Here is a 13911-nt window from a genome sequence, read left to right as displayed (position 1 = left end):
TGGTTATTAATGTCCATTCAAACTTTCAATGGTCAAATAATAACATAAAGACCTCTCATTTAATAAGCCAAATCAAATAAGTACTTTTAACATCTAGCACAAAGCTTTTACCTTTTACGCGATTAGGTCCTTTTTGCAAATTAAGAACACAAACAATTAAATTTTCAGACGAGATTTTCACAAATGTAAATTCACTTATAAAAGGCACGAAAAATATTATTAAAATATTTTTCTGACTCAGATATGTGGTCCCGAAACTACTATTCCGACTAAGGTCAAAACCGGACTGTTACACGCAGGTTGGCTAAATCATCTTCCATTCCAAAGCACACTCAACGCGGTCGAAAAGAGAAAAAATTGAAAAGGAGAAAGAAAAAAAACACTAGAAAACTCTTAATCTGGAGAAGAAAGTTAAAGGGAATTGTGAAAGAGACGTGTTAAAAAACAGACAGAGAAAACGCGTTTGAAGCAAAGATTCTTAAATGTTAATTAAAAAAATCAAAATTATAATTAAATAGTTTGAGTCATCTGAGTTATTCAGATCAACTCGAATAAAAAAAAAAATCAAATTTTTCGATTTAACTAGAATGAATTACACAGTCTGAGTTATCCGAAAATTTGAATAACAAAAGGTAAAATTACATCGTTTTAATAACTATTTACCTTTTCTAAATTAAAGTTAAAACTAAGTTAAGAGGTAAAACTACGTCATTTTGATAAATTTTTACCTATTAAGTTTAAAAGCAAAACTATTATATTGTTTATGTAGTTATATAATCTTGTACTTCATCTGATAGTTAAATAATCGGTCTATGTAAATGCAATATTGAGTATAAATAATAGGATTTGTTAACTCGACTCAAAATTTTTTTATTTGATTTGAAAAAATTTTAAATTGAGTTTAGTTGCTAAAATAGGATTCGTCAATTCGACTAACTCAAAATTTTTTTACTCGATTTGACTCGACTCGACTCGACTCGACTCAATCAAATACTCACCCATGAACAACAATATCACAAAATACAAATTTAAAGATAACAGTGTTGTTTTTCTAAATAATGTATTCAATGATTAACTGTTTTTTGACTTTTTCATTTTATTTAAACAGCTCTCATATACTTGTGTTACACGCGTGATTTTATGTGTTTCTTTTAAATTTATTAAATAACATATTTTTATAAAATTAAAAATATTTGCTAATTAAAAATAATTTATTTAATTTAAATAATTGAGAGGATAAAATAATATTTTAAAAATAATGAAAAAGAATTAGAAAACAACTAATAGTAAAATGTAAAGTAATTAGATAAAATAAATTTTATTTATATGTGAGTCAAAATTTCACCTACAATCTTTTTTGGTGATGAAAACAATTCCTATTAAATAATGCTAAAGTATTATTTTTTAGTAATTTTTAGATGTTATTTTGAATGAAAATGTATTACTAATACATATATATTTATAGTGGTAAATATTAGTTTTAATTGATATATAATCGTAACACTAATTAAGTGAGAATTAATTTAAAATTTAATATGAACCAAAAGGCTAATTAAATAATAAGTATTATTAATAAATAAATAAATAAATTTATACATTATAACTTAGATTACCAATATATTGATATTATCTTTATATATATAATGTTAATCTCACACATTTAATTTTTATTAATTATAAAATATTGGTTTTAACACTATTAATTATTATTATCGTACCTAAAATAAAATTATATTTATTTAATAATTTAATGATTTAATTTATGATTTAGCTCTTGAAATATACTCATTTCTCACTTTAGTATCTAAACTTTCTTTTATCTCAATTTAGTAAATAAAGTATTATTTTGATAAAGCTTTTAATAAAAAAATTTAGCTAATAAAAATATCACAAGCGACATATCCATCACCATTTTGACTGAAATAAAAATAATAAAATAAAATAAATAAGGTTGAAAACTCACTCCTCTCCTTGTTTTCTTTCATCTCCTTCAACCCATCAAACTCCTCCCCCTCCATAATTTATTATTTTTCTCCTTTCATGTTCTTCACTGTGTACAACTCACATTGACACGCTTGCTCAACTGTTGGAGAAAAGCTTATGAGCCTCTTCATTGATAGAAAAGCTGAGCCTAAGCTATATGTTTCTTAGTTCAAGATTGCACTGTCTTTGGCTTAAGTCTCCATTGAGTTTTTGTTCTTGTACAAGAATAAATTCAAATCTCATATTTTTTTGTTTGTGTAATTAACAAAAGCCACGAGGCTGGTTGCAAGAGTTACACACAACAGTTGGTATCACTATATTCTGACATTTTATTTATTATGCAATTTAAGGATCAATAAGAAATGCAAAGACTTGAACAGAAAAAGGAAATGTAAGGACAATGGCAGTTCATATTAACAACAGTGACCATGAATCAAAATGGAATGATTTCACCATTATGTTCTTGCTTTTTTTCATTAAGATACAACAAAAGAAAATAAAGATGTGATGAGTGATGACAGAGCCAAATAGGAGTGCCAGTGCGAAAACAATTCCCTTCCTGGCAGAATATAACATTACATACTTGGAAAAAAAGCACAATTCAAAACTTTCTACCATACATGAAACTCACATGTTTGGTTACAACAATCACCATAATTGTGATTTTAAAATCCTTTCACTTCTACAGAAATAACACACTATAGCGGTATTAAAATCCTCATGACGGAACGCTTTCTTACCTACAACATATCTCTCATTTGTTCAGTCCACTCTTGAAGAATAGTTGAAACCAGTCCATATCAAATGTGATTTACCACAACTTTATCAGAGAGTTTTAACGTGAGAAAAAGAGAAATATGTCGCGGTTGAAGGATATTGCCGGTGGGGACGCTCGGTGCTGTTATGGCGAGCCTTGGTGGTGAAGGAGCTGGAACAAGTTTGGGGAGTGCGCTGGTTTAGGCGTTAGGATGGTGCGATGGTGTTGCACAGTAGAGCTGCTGAGAGTTGTTGAGCAGTTAATAGCAGAGTTGGAACAGGGCAGTGAAGAAGACGGAAGAAGGGAAATAATAATAAATTATGGAGGGTGAAGAGTTTGATTGGTGGAAGGAGATAAAGAAAAGATTTTGATTGGCTGAAAGTCACAAACTTCATTAGATTTTTTCCACCATGTTTGAAAATCTTAACTTGAGAGATTAAGCAAACATGCAAAATCGGGGGGTCCATGTTTATGCTCCTCCAAATTTTAAGCATCCGCACAACGACGACTTGCAACTCTAAGCAGTTAGTAATCTTATTTGACTTTAGTAACCCATAAAAATGAGTTGAATCAAAATTCGAATTGAATATAAAATTATTAGAATAAATAAATTAAAATGATATCAACTTAAAATAATTAAAATAAAAAATGATAAAATCCGTAAAAATTTAACTCCACAGAACTTGGAATAATAAAACCTATATTGATTTAATCCAAAACTAGTGGGAGTTAAGGTGGGGAGTGGTCCTCGTTTGTTTCTGACATTTTTGTAGGGTTGATTGAAATGGAAGGAACTCTTGGTGGTGGAATTTAAGAATGGCAAATGGTAACTGTTTCACATGCCATTCCCATTTCTCATCATGGTTGATGTATATAATTTAATAACTTTTGGGTCCATTTTGTTTGCTTCGCAATTATTGTATACTGCATGTTGTATTATTAAACCATCATTCTCTAACCATTTCTTTTAGTTTCAACTATGTACTATTATATATTGAATCATTAGCATGAAGACTAAAAAAGAGTTTTTTTGGGGTGAGAGAGGCTCGAACTCTCGACCTCAGGATCACTCACTAAGCTATGAGACCTACGCGCTGGCCAACTGCGCCACCACCCCGTCGTGGATGATTCTTGTCATACTAATTTAAAATTATATCCATTCCCAAGATTGTAAATACAAAGTAGTAGCATCAGGGGGAAAATTATCAAAATAATACTAAGAATACAATTAATTTAAAAAATGATATGTTTGTTATAATAAAATGCAGTGTCGCGTCAAGTAAAATAGATGTCACCTAAAACATAAAAGGAATAACTTATGTTAAAATCATACTAAAAGTATTATTAAACAAAATATTATTATACCCATCTATATATAATACTTTCTTCAACTTAATTTAACTTTTAATTAAATTATTTAAAATAATTATTTTTAAAATAATAAACAAACCTCTTTTCTTCTTTTTACAATTTTTAATCAATTTTAATTTTTTCCAAATGTTAATATTTTTTATTTTTATGCGACCAATTTCTTTTAAAAAAATTAATTTCTAAGCAGTTGATTTTTTATTTTAAATTATTTTCTATTTCACTTTTTTAACTTTTGCCCAAATAACATAGTTTGATAATTCAATTAGTGGTGGATATAATTTTTCAATTTCCTACTAACGTATTTTTAGTTTTTTTTTAATTGTTGGTTTCATTTTTTTTTTCTTTATTTAAAAGCTCTCATATGGAACACGCACAACAGAGATGGACAGTGAGAGATTGGTCTGATTCTGACATGTTAGTTGGTTCCCAGCTCCTGTGTTTTTGCAGTCCTTCACTCTTTTACCTCCCTTCATTCATTTATTGTTCTGGCTCTTTTAACTGAATATTTTCTTCTTTATTCCTTTCTCCTTCTCCACCATAATTTGCTTTATCATTCTTTATTTATTGCTCAACATTTTGCCCTTTTGACTAAACGCATTTAAGATTTAACCCTGCATTGCAACCATTATACTTTACCACCTGCTACAACTCTTAATATTGAAGGTTTCAACTCCAAAATCTTTTGCAAACATGAATTTTGATTTCATTAATTAATATACATATAGTCGTCCAAGGACAACTTTTAGAGATGTTTTTGAGTACAGCCCATCGATCTCTCAACATAAGTATGTTACCATTTGATCAATTTTTTATTTTCCATGGGAGTCGATTTTTTTAAAAGCTTTTTTAAAGTGTTGTATCTCCATCAATGAAAATACTTTTTTCTGTGTTTTGTTATAAAAATTTTCAACAAAAGAAAGGATATAATTAATAATAGAATGGGTATAATTCAACATTCTCAAACTCCACCGCACAATAATTGATCCTACGATATATATACTTTTATATTTAAATGCGTATTCATCGTAAATATGAAGAGCGGATAAGAATTATACTATCGCTGCCCCAAGATCCCGTTAGCTAAAGTCATAAATGTGCGTATATGCATGCATATTTCCTTTTCTATTTTTATAGACACTTTCTCACATTTTTTACTCATTAAATCAGAGCCTACTTTTGATTTCCATATGTTAAATAGCTCTCTCTCCTTAGCTGTTTATGTTGAAAATTCTTTCCTTTCCTCCCCACTACTCTCATTGTTTCAAAGATGAAGAATGGGAAGATGATGAGAGGCTTCATGTGCCAGTCCACGGCAGTAAACACTGCGTGCATGGCGGCCGATCCTCGCTCCGTTGTGATGCCGAGAAGGGCCGACAGACTCCGTGTAGGTGATGATGATGATGATAAAAGAGTAATCAACAATTCTAGGTATTCTAGGCTTGTTGGAGCTGACAAGAGGCCAATTGTCACCACTTTTGTAAGAAGGGAACAAAATCAACAACAGAAGCCGAAGAAGACCCTTGAGAAACCGGTTCAACTAGCTTCATCGGAGCATGTTTTCCAGGTGGTCATCATCATGTATTCGATTATGCCAATAATATTTGCTTCAATAAAACATAGACACATGACACATACGTATACATCATCTTCAAAAGAACCAATGTTTAACAAACAGATCTTGTAAATGGCTATATAACCCTTTTTTATGGCAGGTGGTTGTCATGCGGGTCGCCATGCATTGTCAAGGTTGTGCTGGTAAAGTGAAGAAACATTTATCCAAAATGGAAGGTATATACACATATATAGGCGAATCGATGCATGCTCTACTTAAAATGCATCATGTAATTTCAGTTAAATCTTTTTTTTATCACACAACGTTAAGATCATAACATGAAGCATTGGTATCTCCACCTAATATGACCTATTTTCAGTTAAACCATAGCGTTTCATTTAAGTATAAGATAGCTTAAAAGTTAACCATAACATACCTTGTGATGCTTTTTTTCTTTATTTTCTTCACCCAATATGGAGGTGAGGTTATTTATGAAGAAATGAATCTGCATTGGCCCACCACTTATTTCGTATAAAAGAGTCAAGGACAGACCTTATTATCTTTTCGTCATATCATTTTCAACTTGTTTTACAAGTTGCATGTAGCACCAACCACCAAGAGGGCATTGAATGTTACCTTCAAGCTCAAAAGCTGAGCCAACCAACCAGTTGTAAAAAAAAAAAACATATAGTTAACTAGCAATTGTTTTCACATGGATTAAACCAACAGTACATAAAGCTCCCATGATATTGGTCAACAAGCATCGATTCAGCTACCTTTGCTAAAACAATAAATACGATGAAATTTTATTTCGTGATTTGTTTCCTTTTTCTTTTGTGGATTGGAAAATCAGGGGTTACATCATTCAGTATAGACATTGAAACCAAGAGGGTGACGGTGATGGGGCACGTATCGCCGGTGGGTGTATTGGAGAGCATTTCAAAGGTGAAAAAGGCTGAGTTCTGGCCTTGTTGAAATGCCTCTTTGGGACGAAAATGGAAAACAAAGCAAAATTCATTTTAATATTTAGTGTGTGGTAATAAAAACGATGGGTAAGTAGGTGTGGACTTGGAATATGTGAAAATTGTGAAGTGATGATAGGTATAGGGATGTCGACGTTCCCATGCATGGTTTGACACTGAATTTTATTATTATGGGCCGCCAATTATATAGTAAGTATTATATTATTCAACTTGATATCATGAAAATTATCTGTATTTATTTATTTTAAATAATAATTGAAGTTACCTAATCTAATTCTTCACTATCTAGCCTATGAAATAAAAAATTAGATTTATATTTTGATTTATTAGTAGTGTATTAAATTGTTAATGAATCATAAGATGTAACATGTTAAAATAATAATTATATTTATTTTTATAATTTTAATTAATTTATTGATGATATATTTTAATATGATTATTTATTTTAGTGTATTAAATACAAATATAGAAGCTCTTGTTATCGTGGTTTTTAAAGCAACAATATATCCATATCATGCGCTACACATGGTATTTGCTTAAATGCAAATATAAAATTTAGTAATAATAATAAATTTATTTTTGATTTTGATTTTAATTTTAATATTTTTAAAATTTATTTTACCGTCAACTTTTAAATTTTGGTTAAAATGCTATTTTTAGACACCACAAAGTGAAAAATGATAAAAATTAAGCTAAATTAACTATTTTTCCTAAAATCTAAATCAGGGTTATTTAACTAAATTGAGTGATTATAAATTGTAATAACAAAAGGTTAAATTTTGCTATCAGTATTTGTAGTATGCTTGAATTTTAATTTGACCAATTTTAGTTCCTATACTTTTGAATTGGTCAATTTTAGTTCTTATATTTTTCAAATTTTGAAATTTTAATCCTAACCCAAATAGTAGTTGTCAAATTTGTTTGTTTAAATTCAATCACTAATCTTGTACTATACGCACAATTATAGATTTAATCTATATTTTTCTAATTCTAAATCACAAATTTTAAATTTCAGTCTTGACACAAATAATAGTCGTTAATCTATTGCCTGAATTTTTAGTTAGTAATATATAGAAATAATAAATTGACATGCCATTATACATATGATAATATACTTTGCGCATAAGATTTTGGAAAAAAAAAAACAAAACAAAACTTAATGATGACTGAAATTCTAAAATCTAAACTTAATGATGACTGAAATTCTAAAATATGAAAAGTACAGGGACTAAATCTATAGCTTTTGCAAAGTATAGGGACTAATAGCAGCATTTAACCAAGAAAAAACGACACACATTAAAGAGGTGATGAATGGAAGGGGAAAAAAAGCATATTACCCCAATTTCGTAGTCAACTTCACATTTTTTTTTTTTGGTTATAAATTAATTTCGAGATCAATGTATTCAACCTAGGATATATATAGTATATATAATGACTAAATTAAGAAAGCATTAAATCTCGAATGTAAGAAGAAAACGCAATATTTTTCTACATTTTCTTTTGACTTTGTAATTAATTTACCCAACATTTCATGCTATGTTCACGTCTCAACTGTTGTCTTTCTTAAATAGAAAATATATTGGTTTTTTCCCCCTTTTGTTTCCAGTGGCTTAGAGTCCACATAAAAACGATGCAAGTGTGATGAATCTAGACATCTTTTTATAAGAACTGTTCAATTACTAAATCTAGAAAAATATACATGTATTCGACACAATTCTAACAGAATGGCTAAGAATGTGAGTGATGAGCATGGCTTCAAGGGTGTGGAAACGATTAGTAGTTCGTCGTCGTGTCAGAGTTCGTCGTCCCCTCGGAGTTCGCCGTATGTTCACGATGTGGGAGTGCCTCTGAAGCAAAACCTGTTAAAAGAAATTGCAGCAGCTGTGAAGGAAACTTTATTTGCAGATGATCCTTTGCGACATTTCAAGGATCAACCGAGCTCAAAAAAGTTTATTCTGGGCCTTCAAGCAATATTTCCTATATTAGAATGGGGAAAACACTATAATCTTTCTAAATTCAAAGGCGACTTGATTGCTGGACTTACTATTGCAAGTCTTTGCATTCCACAGGTATCCCCCAATCTGTGAAATAAATTAAGGGTAAACTATACTATTAGTCACTAAATTATGGGTAAATTTTTGTTTTGGTTACTTAACTAAAAAAGTTATAATTTATCCACTAAACTATTCAAAAGTTTTAATTTAAGTTATTAGGTTGTTAAAATCGATGTTATATGGCTTTCTCTATTCGCACTGCTTGCACCAATTGAAAGCTCTTTTTCTTTCTCTTCTACAGTTAAGTTGTTTTTTTTTTACGAAACAACTTTGGATGTTATAAATCTATTAACCAAAATTTAAACAATTTTTTTCTCCGATCTTTGACATTGACTGTTAGATCGATTTGGATTTAAGGTATGTTCTTCTACTCGTCGAAGGGTAATGATCCACCGTACTGACCGTCAAATTGACAGTTAGAGCTTGCTAGCGGAACTTCTTTTTAAAAAAAGATTTAACAGTCTAGCGACTTAAATAAAAACTTTCTTTTTGAATAATTTAATGACTTAAATAAAAACTTTTAAATAGTTCAGTGATAAAATTGTAACATTTTTAGTTAAGTGATCAAAATGAAAAGTTGCCCATAGTTTAGTGACTAATAATGTAGTTTACCCATAAATTAATGTAGTAGAAAATTTTCTCTTTTATTCAACTTTTTTTTTATTCAAAACAGGACATTGGATATGCAAAGCTTGCCAATTTGGAACCCCAATATGGACTATGTATGTTTCTTACAAGTTACTAAGCTAGGAACCAATCAATTAATCATTTAGTTACTGATCAAGGAACTTGATTTCAATTCCATGACAGATAGTAGCTTTGTTCCACCTCTGGTATATGCATTCATGGGAAGCTCACGGGATATCGCTATCGGACCGGTGGCAGTGGTGTCTCTTTTGCTTGGTAGTCTCCTGCAGGATGAAATCGACTCTTCTGCTAATCCGGTCGGTTACCGTCACCTTGCATTCACGGCTACTTTCTTTGCTGGCCTCACTCAGTTCATACTCGGATTTTTCAGGTATATATATATACATGAGCACATATTTTTCGGGTTACGTATATCATGCTTAATGGTTGGTATGATTGGTTATAGGTTGGGATTCTTGATAGACTTCCTATCTCATGCCGCCATAGTTGGGTTTATGGGGGGTACTGCAGTCACCATTGCACTTCAACAACTTAAAGGTCTACTTGGAATAAAAAAATTTACAAAGGACACCGATATTGTCTCCGTCATGAGTTCAGTATTTAGTTCAGCACGTCATGGTGTAAGTAATTTACTATTTCTGTGGTTAGACATGTTTTTGTTTTGCTAATAACCCTAATGTTTAACTCTGATTCTACAGTGGAATTGGCACACTATACTAATAGGAATCTCCTTTTTGATCTTCCTCTCGGTTACAAAATACATTGTAAGATCAAATCCTTTGCTTCACCATCTATGAAGAACTATTAATTGTTCATCTAATATAATGATCATATAAAAATGGAAACAGGGGAAAAAACAAAAGAAATTCTTTTGGGTGCCAGCCATTGCTCCATTGATCTCTGTCATCATCTCCACCGTTACAGTGTATGCCACAAAAGCCGACAAGCATGGGGTTGAGATCGTACGTATACCGTTATCTTTTTTTACAAAGCAATGAAGATTCCTATGGTTTTTTTGTGGTTTCTATAGGTGAAAAATATCAGAAAGGGGATCAATCCACCATCTGTGAAAGAAATATTTTTCTCCGGACAGTATGCTGGCAAAGGTTTCAAGATCGGTGTCGTGTCGGGTATGATAGCATTGACGGTACGAAAAAACGCAGCCCCGGATTTCATTGCTTCAATTAAGACGATTCAAATCACCTTAATTTTTATATATTTTCTTTCATTAGGAAGCTGTTGCAATTGGAAGAACATTTGCTTCCATGAAAGACTACCAGTTGGATGGTAACAAAGAAATGATAGCATTAGGAACCATGAACATTGTTGGTTCAATGACATCTTGCTATGTCGCCACAGGTGACAAAAACACAAACTTTTCAACACATATATATACATATAAATCATTGTAATGTTCTTTTTTCATGTATGCATGCACATTGCAGGGTCCTTCTCTCGGTCAGCAGTAAATTACATGTCTGGTTGTGAAACAGCTGTTTCTAACATAGTGATGGCCTGCGTTGTGCTGTTGACATTAGCGCTCATCACACCGCTGTTCGAGTACACCCCAAATGCAATACTTGCTTCCATTATCATATCAGCAGTGGTTGGATTAGTAGACATTGAGGCAGTGACTCTAATATGGAAGATCGATAAATTCGATTTCATTGCTTGTATGGGAGCCTTCTTTGGTGTTGTTTTCTCTTCCGTTGAGGTCGGCCTTGTAATTGCAGTGAGTGATTCGTGTCAATCACACATCTATATTCAACACTCACACTTGGATTATCCAAATAACATGGATGTTGCTATAGGTTTCGATATCATTTGCAAAGATCCTATTACAAGTTACAAGACCTCGGACAGCAATTCTTGGAAAGGTACCAAGGACTGCTACTGTTTATAGGAACATCCAGCAATATCCAGATGCAACAAAAGTGTCAGGGATTCTCATTGTTAGAGTTGATTCTGCAATTTATTTTTCCAACTCCAACTATGTAAAAGAAAGGTAACAGTCAGCATTTCCACATTGGGATCTCCATTTTAAATGTGTTAAGGATAAATCCTTGCAGGATTTTGAGATGGCTGGCTGACGAAGAAGAACATGTGAAAGAAAATTCCCAACCCAGATTTCAGTATTTGATTATTGAAATGGGCCGTAAGCAGTCTTCCATTTTTTTTCCTTTTTCAAGTTACCCAATGGGAGATTTCTTTTCTTACGAAATTGCATTGCTACAGCTGTTACTGACATCGACACTAGTGGGATTCATGCCCTTGAAGAGTTGTTCAGAGCTCTTCAAAAGAGGGATATTAAGGTAAATCAACAGTTAAAAGAAAAAGCTCAAAGTTTGTGGAGTAAATAAATCTGAGGTCTTATTCTCTGGAATTGTAAAAATTGCAGCTGGTATTAGCAAATCCAGGGCCAGTAGTGGTTGATAAGCTCCATGCTTCAAAGTTTCAAGAGTTGATAGGTGAGGGAAGGATCTTCCTCACTGTGGCTGATGCTGTACGGATATGTTATTCGAAAATGGAATTAGAACCCTAAATGTATGTATTCATGTTCATGTCTCTTATCATTCAATATTTGGAGGGATATATCAAAGGGTTTACATGAAAGCTTAATAGAAAGTTTTATTTAAGCCCAATAAACCCTTTAAAAAGGACTCAGACCTGGACGACAAAATGGGATGCCAATTACCTTTAGTTTTTGGCCTAAAAGTTTATAAAAGCGAGTCTTTAAGTAATGGAAGAATACCCTTTGTTGACGAATGTTAAAACATTCACAGGCAAGCAAAGGCCAGTTCTATCATGGTGGGGGCTGGTCTCTTGATCAAAAAACTTCCATACATAAATTTAAGCATTGAAAAATTCGACATACATTATGGTATATTAGTATAGAATACGAGTTGCAAATATCAGACTAATATATAATCTAATATGCTCACAAGGATGGTCCAAAGCTCACAAAATCAATGCCACCTACTCCACCTTCATCATCAATACAAAAGGCGAAGTAAATCAACACGAGAGGGTAGCCTAGTACATAGAGGTTAACATAATTATGAAGCCTAAGATAAGAGATCCCATTGAAGCAGAAACAACTTGAGAGCCTGAGCTGCCGGGAGATGGTGCCGGTGCTGCCTCATTTGCTCCTCCTGAGAATGCTGCCGGCGCACCTGCTATTGCTGACGGTGCGATACCTACAAGTTAAGTTGTTCAGTAAAAAGGGTCATCACCAATAAGGTTCCGAGTTACATTTCTGGTAAGAACAAGGATCAGATTTATCAGAAAATAATACCTGGTGCACCAGTAGGACTGAGAGACACTGTAAAAACAAAAAAAAAAAAGGAAAGAAGAATCATCAGTACTGCTAAGACCCAAAATCCTGTTCTTTTCTATTCTTTTTTCTTTTACTGTTTTTCCATGTTAATGAATTAATGTATGAAATTCACCATTTTTTACACATGCAAAAGCAAAAGCAAAAGCTTTGCAGGGGATTTTCTCCAAAAAGATGACAACTTTGGTGAAGATTTTACAATTTTTTCACTATTTGAAAACCCCCATGCAATTGAAGAATCCCTTCCCAAACAACATACTGAACAAACATTGATTACATTTTCAACCACAATACAGGTTGGTAAAGCCAAAAAAATGGTTACGGAAACAAAAGGCTATTTAACTCACATGCACATTGAGTGGCAGAAGGAGCAGAGACTTTGCAAGCAGCAGGCAAAGTCATGGCCTTGGTGACATTCAAAGTGACACCCAGAGAAGCACTGCTCTTAAAAGCCTCACACAAGCATTGGGGTCCAGCTTTCAACACAGTTTTCAAGCCAGAACAACAGGTTCCTTCCGGCTTCGACGTCTTGCTCCCGCTCGACACAAAGGACAAACAATCCGCCATGTTGAGAATCAGAGAGGAGCAGTCCACGGGGGAAGAAGGAGAGGGCGCCAGAGCATGGTGTTGGGCAGCATCAACGGCCAAGATTGAAAGAATAGCAAGAGAAAAAGCAAAACAGAATTTTGAGGCCACCATTGTTAGATGGGTTATGGGGCGAAGCGTCTTAGGGAGAAGAAAAATGGGAGATTTGTGGAAGAAATGAAAAGAAAAGGCGGGGGGAAGTGGATGGTGGAAGTGGGGGGAATTTATTAGAGGAGAGGCATGTGGGCACACTCGTCGGTACAATGAAAAGGAGAAGGGTGTAGGTGTCAAGGTTCCCTTCATCCAAGTTTCTTACCATATCGAAACCAAAAAAAAAAAAAAAAAACTCTTTGAATTTTGAATTTTGATTGCAAATAAAAATTGAAAACTGAAAACTGAAAATTGAAAATTTGAATTTGAATTTTATTTTATGAATAAAAGATTTAAATTTATCTAATAATTTGATAAATTTAATAAAAAACCCATTCATATTTTAACTTTTGTATTTTTTTATTTTTAAAATAAATATTAAAATTATACGTGAATTGTAGTTTAATATGTAATTATATAAATAGATTTTAATTTTGTGTAATTTTACATGAAATTTCTATTTGATTCAATCATTATAAATTATTAACACAATT

General features: G+C 32.3%; 3 protein-coding genes and 1 non-coding gene across 4 annotated transcripts; 2 read left to right on the top strand and 2 right to left on the bottom strand.

The window, feature by feature from the left end:
* Positions 1–3771: 3771 nt before the first annotated feature.
* TRNAM-CAU (transfer RNA methionine (anticodon CAU)) lies at positions 3772–3857 on the bottom strand. Its single transcript is given in 2 exon segments — positions 3772–3807; positions 3820–3857. It is a non-coding gene; the product is annotated as a tRNA-Met (tRNA).
* A 1298-nt stretch (positions 3858–5155) lies between these two features.
* LOC108475700 (protein SODIUM POTASSIUM ROOT DEFECTIVE 3-like) lies at positions 5156–6915 on the top strand. Its single transcript, XM_017777682.2, has 3 exons — positions 5156–5675; positions 5824–5899; positions 6517–6915. Exons 1-3 carry the CDS (start codon positions 5379–5381, stop codon positions 6636–6638), a joined length of 495 nt encoding a protein of 164 aa, XP_017633171.1. The 5' UTR covers positions 5156–5378; the 3' UTR covers positions 6639–6915.
* Positions 6916–8241: 1326 nt separating this feature from the next.
* Positions 8242–12513, top strand: LOC108475040 (sulfate transporter 1.3-like). The gene is made up of 14 exons (XM_017777053.2): positions 8242–8715; positions 9374–9422; positions 9511–9718; positions 9794–9968; positions 10047–10112; positions 10197–10310; positions 10379–10495; positions 10581–10707; positions 10794–11080; positions 11160–11353; positions 11418–11503; positions 11584–11660; positions 11747–11857; positions 12291–12513. Exons 1-14 carry the CDS (start codon positions 8371–8373, stop codon positions 12360–12362), a joined length of 2028 nt encoding a protein of 675 aa, XP_017632542.1. The 5' UTR covers positions 8242–8370; the 3' UTR covers positions 12363–12513.
* Positions 12172–13522, bottom strand: LOC108474475 (non-specific lipid transfer protein GPI-anchored 31-like). Its single transcript, XM_017776412.2, has 3 exons — positions 13030–13522; positions 12644–12670; positions 12172–12545 (listed from the first exon to the last, which is right to left on the bottom strand). The coding sequence occupies exons 1-3, from the start codon at positions 13379–13381 to the stop codon at positions 12382–12384; spliced, it is 543 nt and encodes a 180-aa protein (XP_017631901.1). The 5' UTR covers positions 13382–13522; the 3' UTR covers positions 12172–12381.
* Between the last annotated feature and the right edge of the window lie 389 nt (positions 13523–13911).

Source organism: Gossypium arboreum, chromosome 3 (assembly GCF_025698485.1).
Source record: "Gossypium arboreum isolate Shixiya-1 chromosome 3, ASM2569848v2, whole genome shotgun sequence".
NCBI classification, from domain to species: Eukaryota; Viridiplantae; Streptophyta; class Magnoliopsida; order Malvales; family Malvaceae; genus Gossypium; species Gossypium arboreum.
The sequence above is the reverse complement of the archived record's forward strand: the minus strand, read 5'-3'. Positions and strand labels throughout refer to the sequence as shown.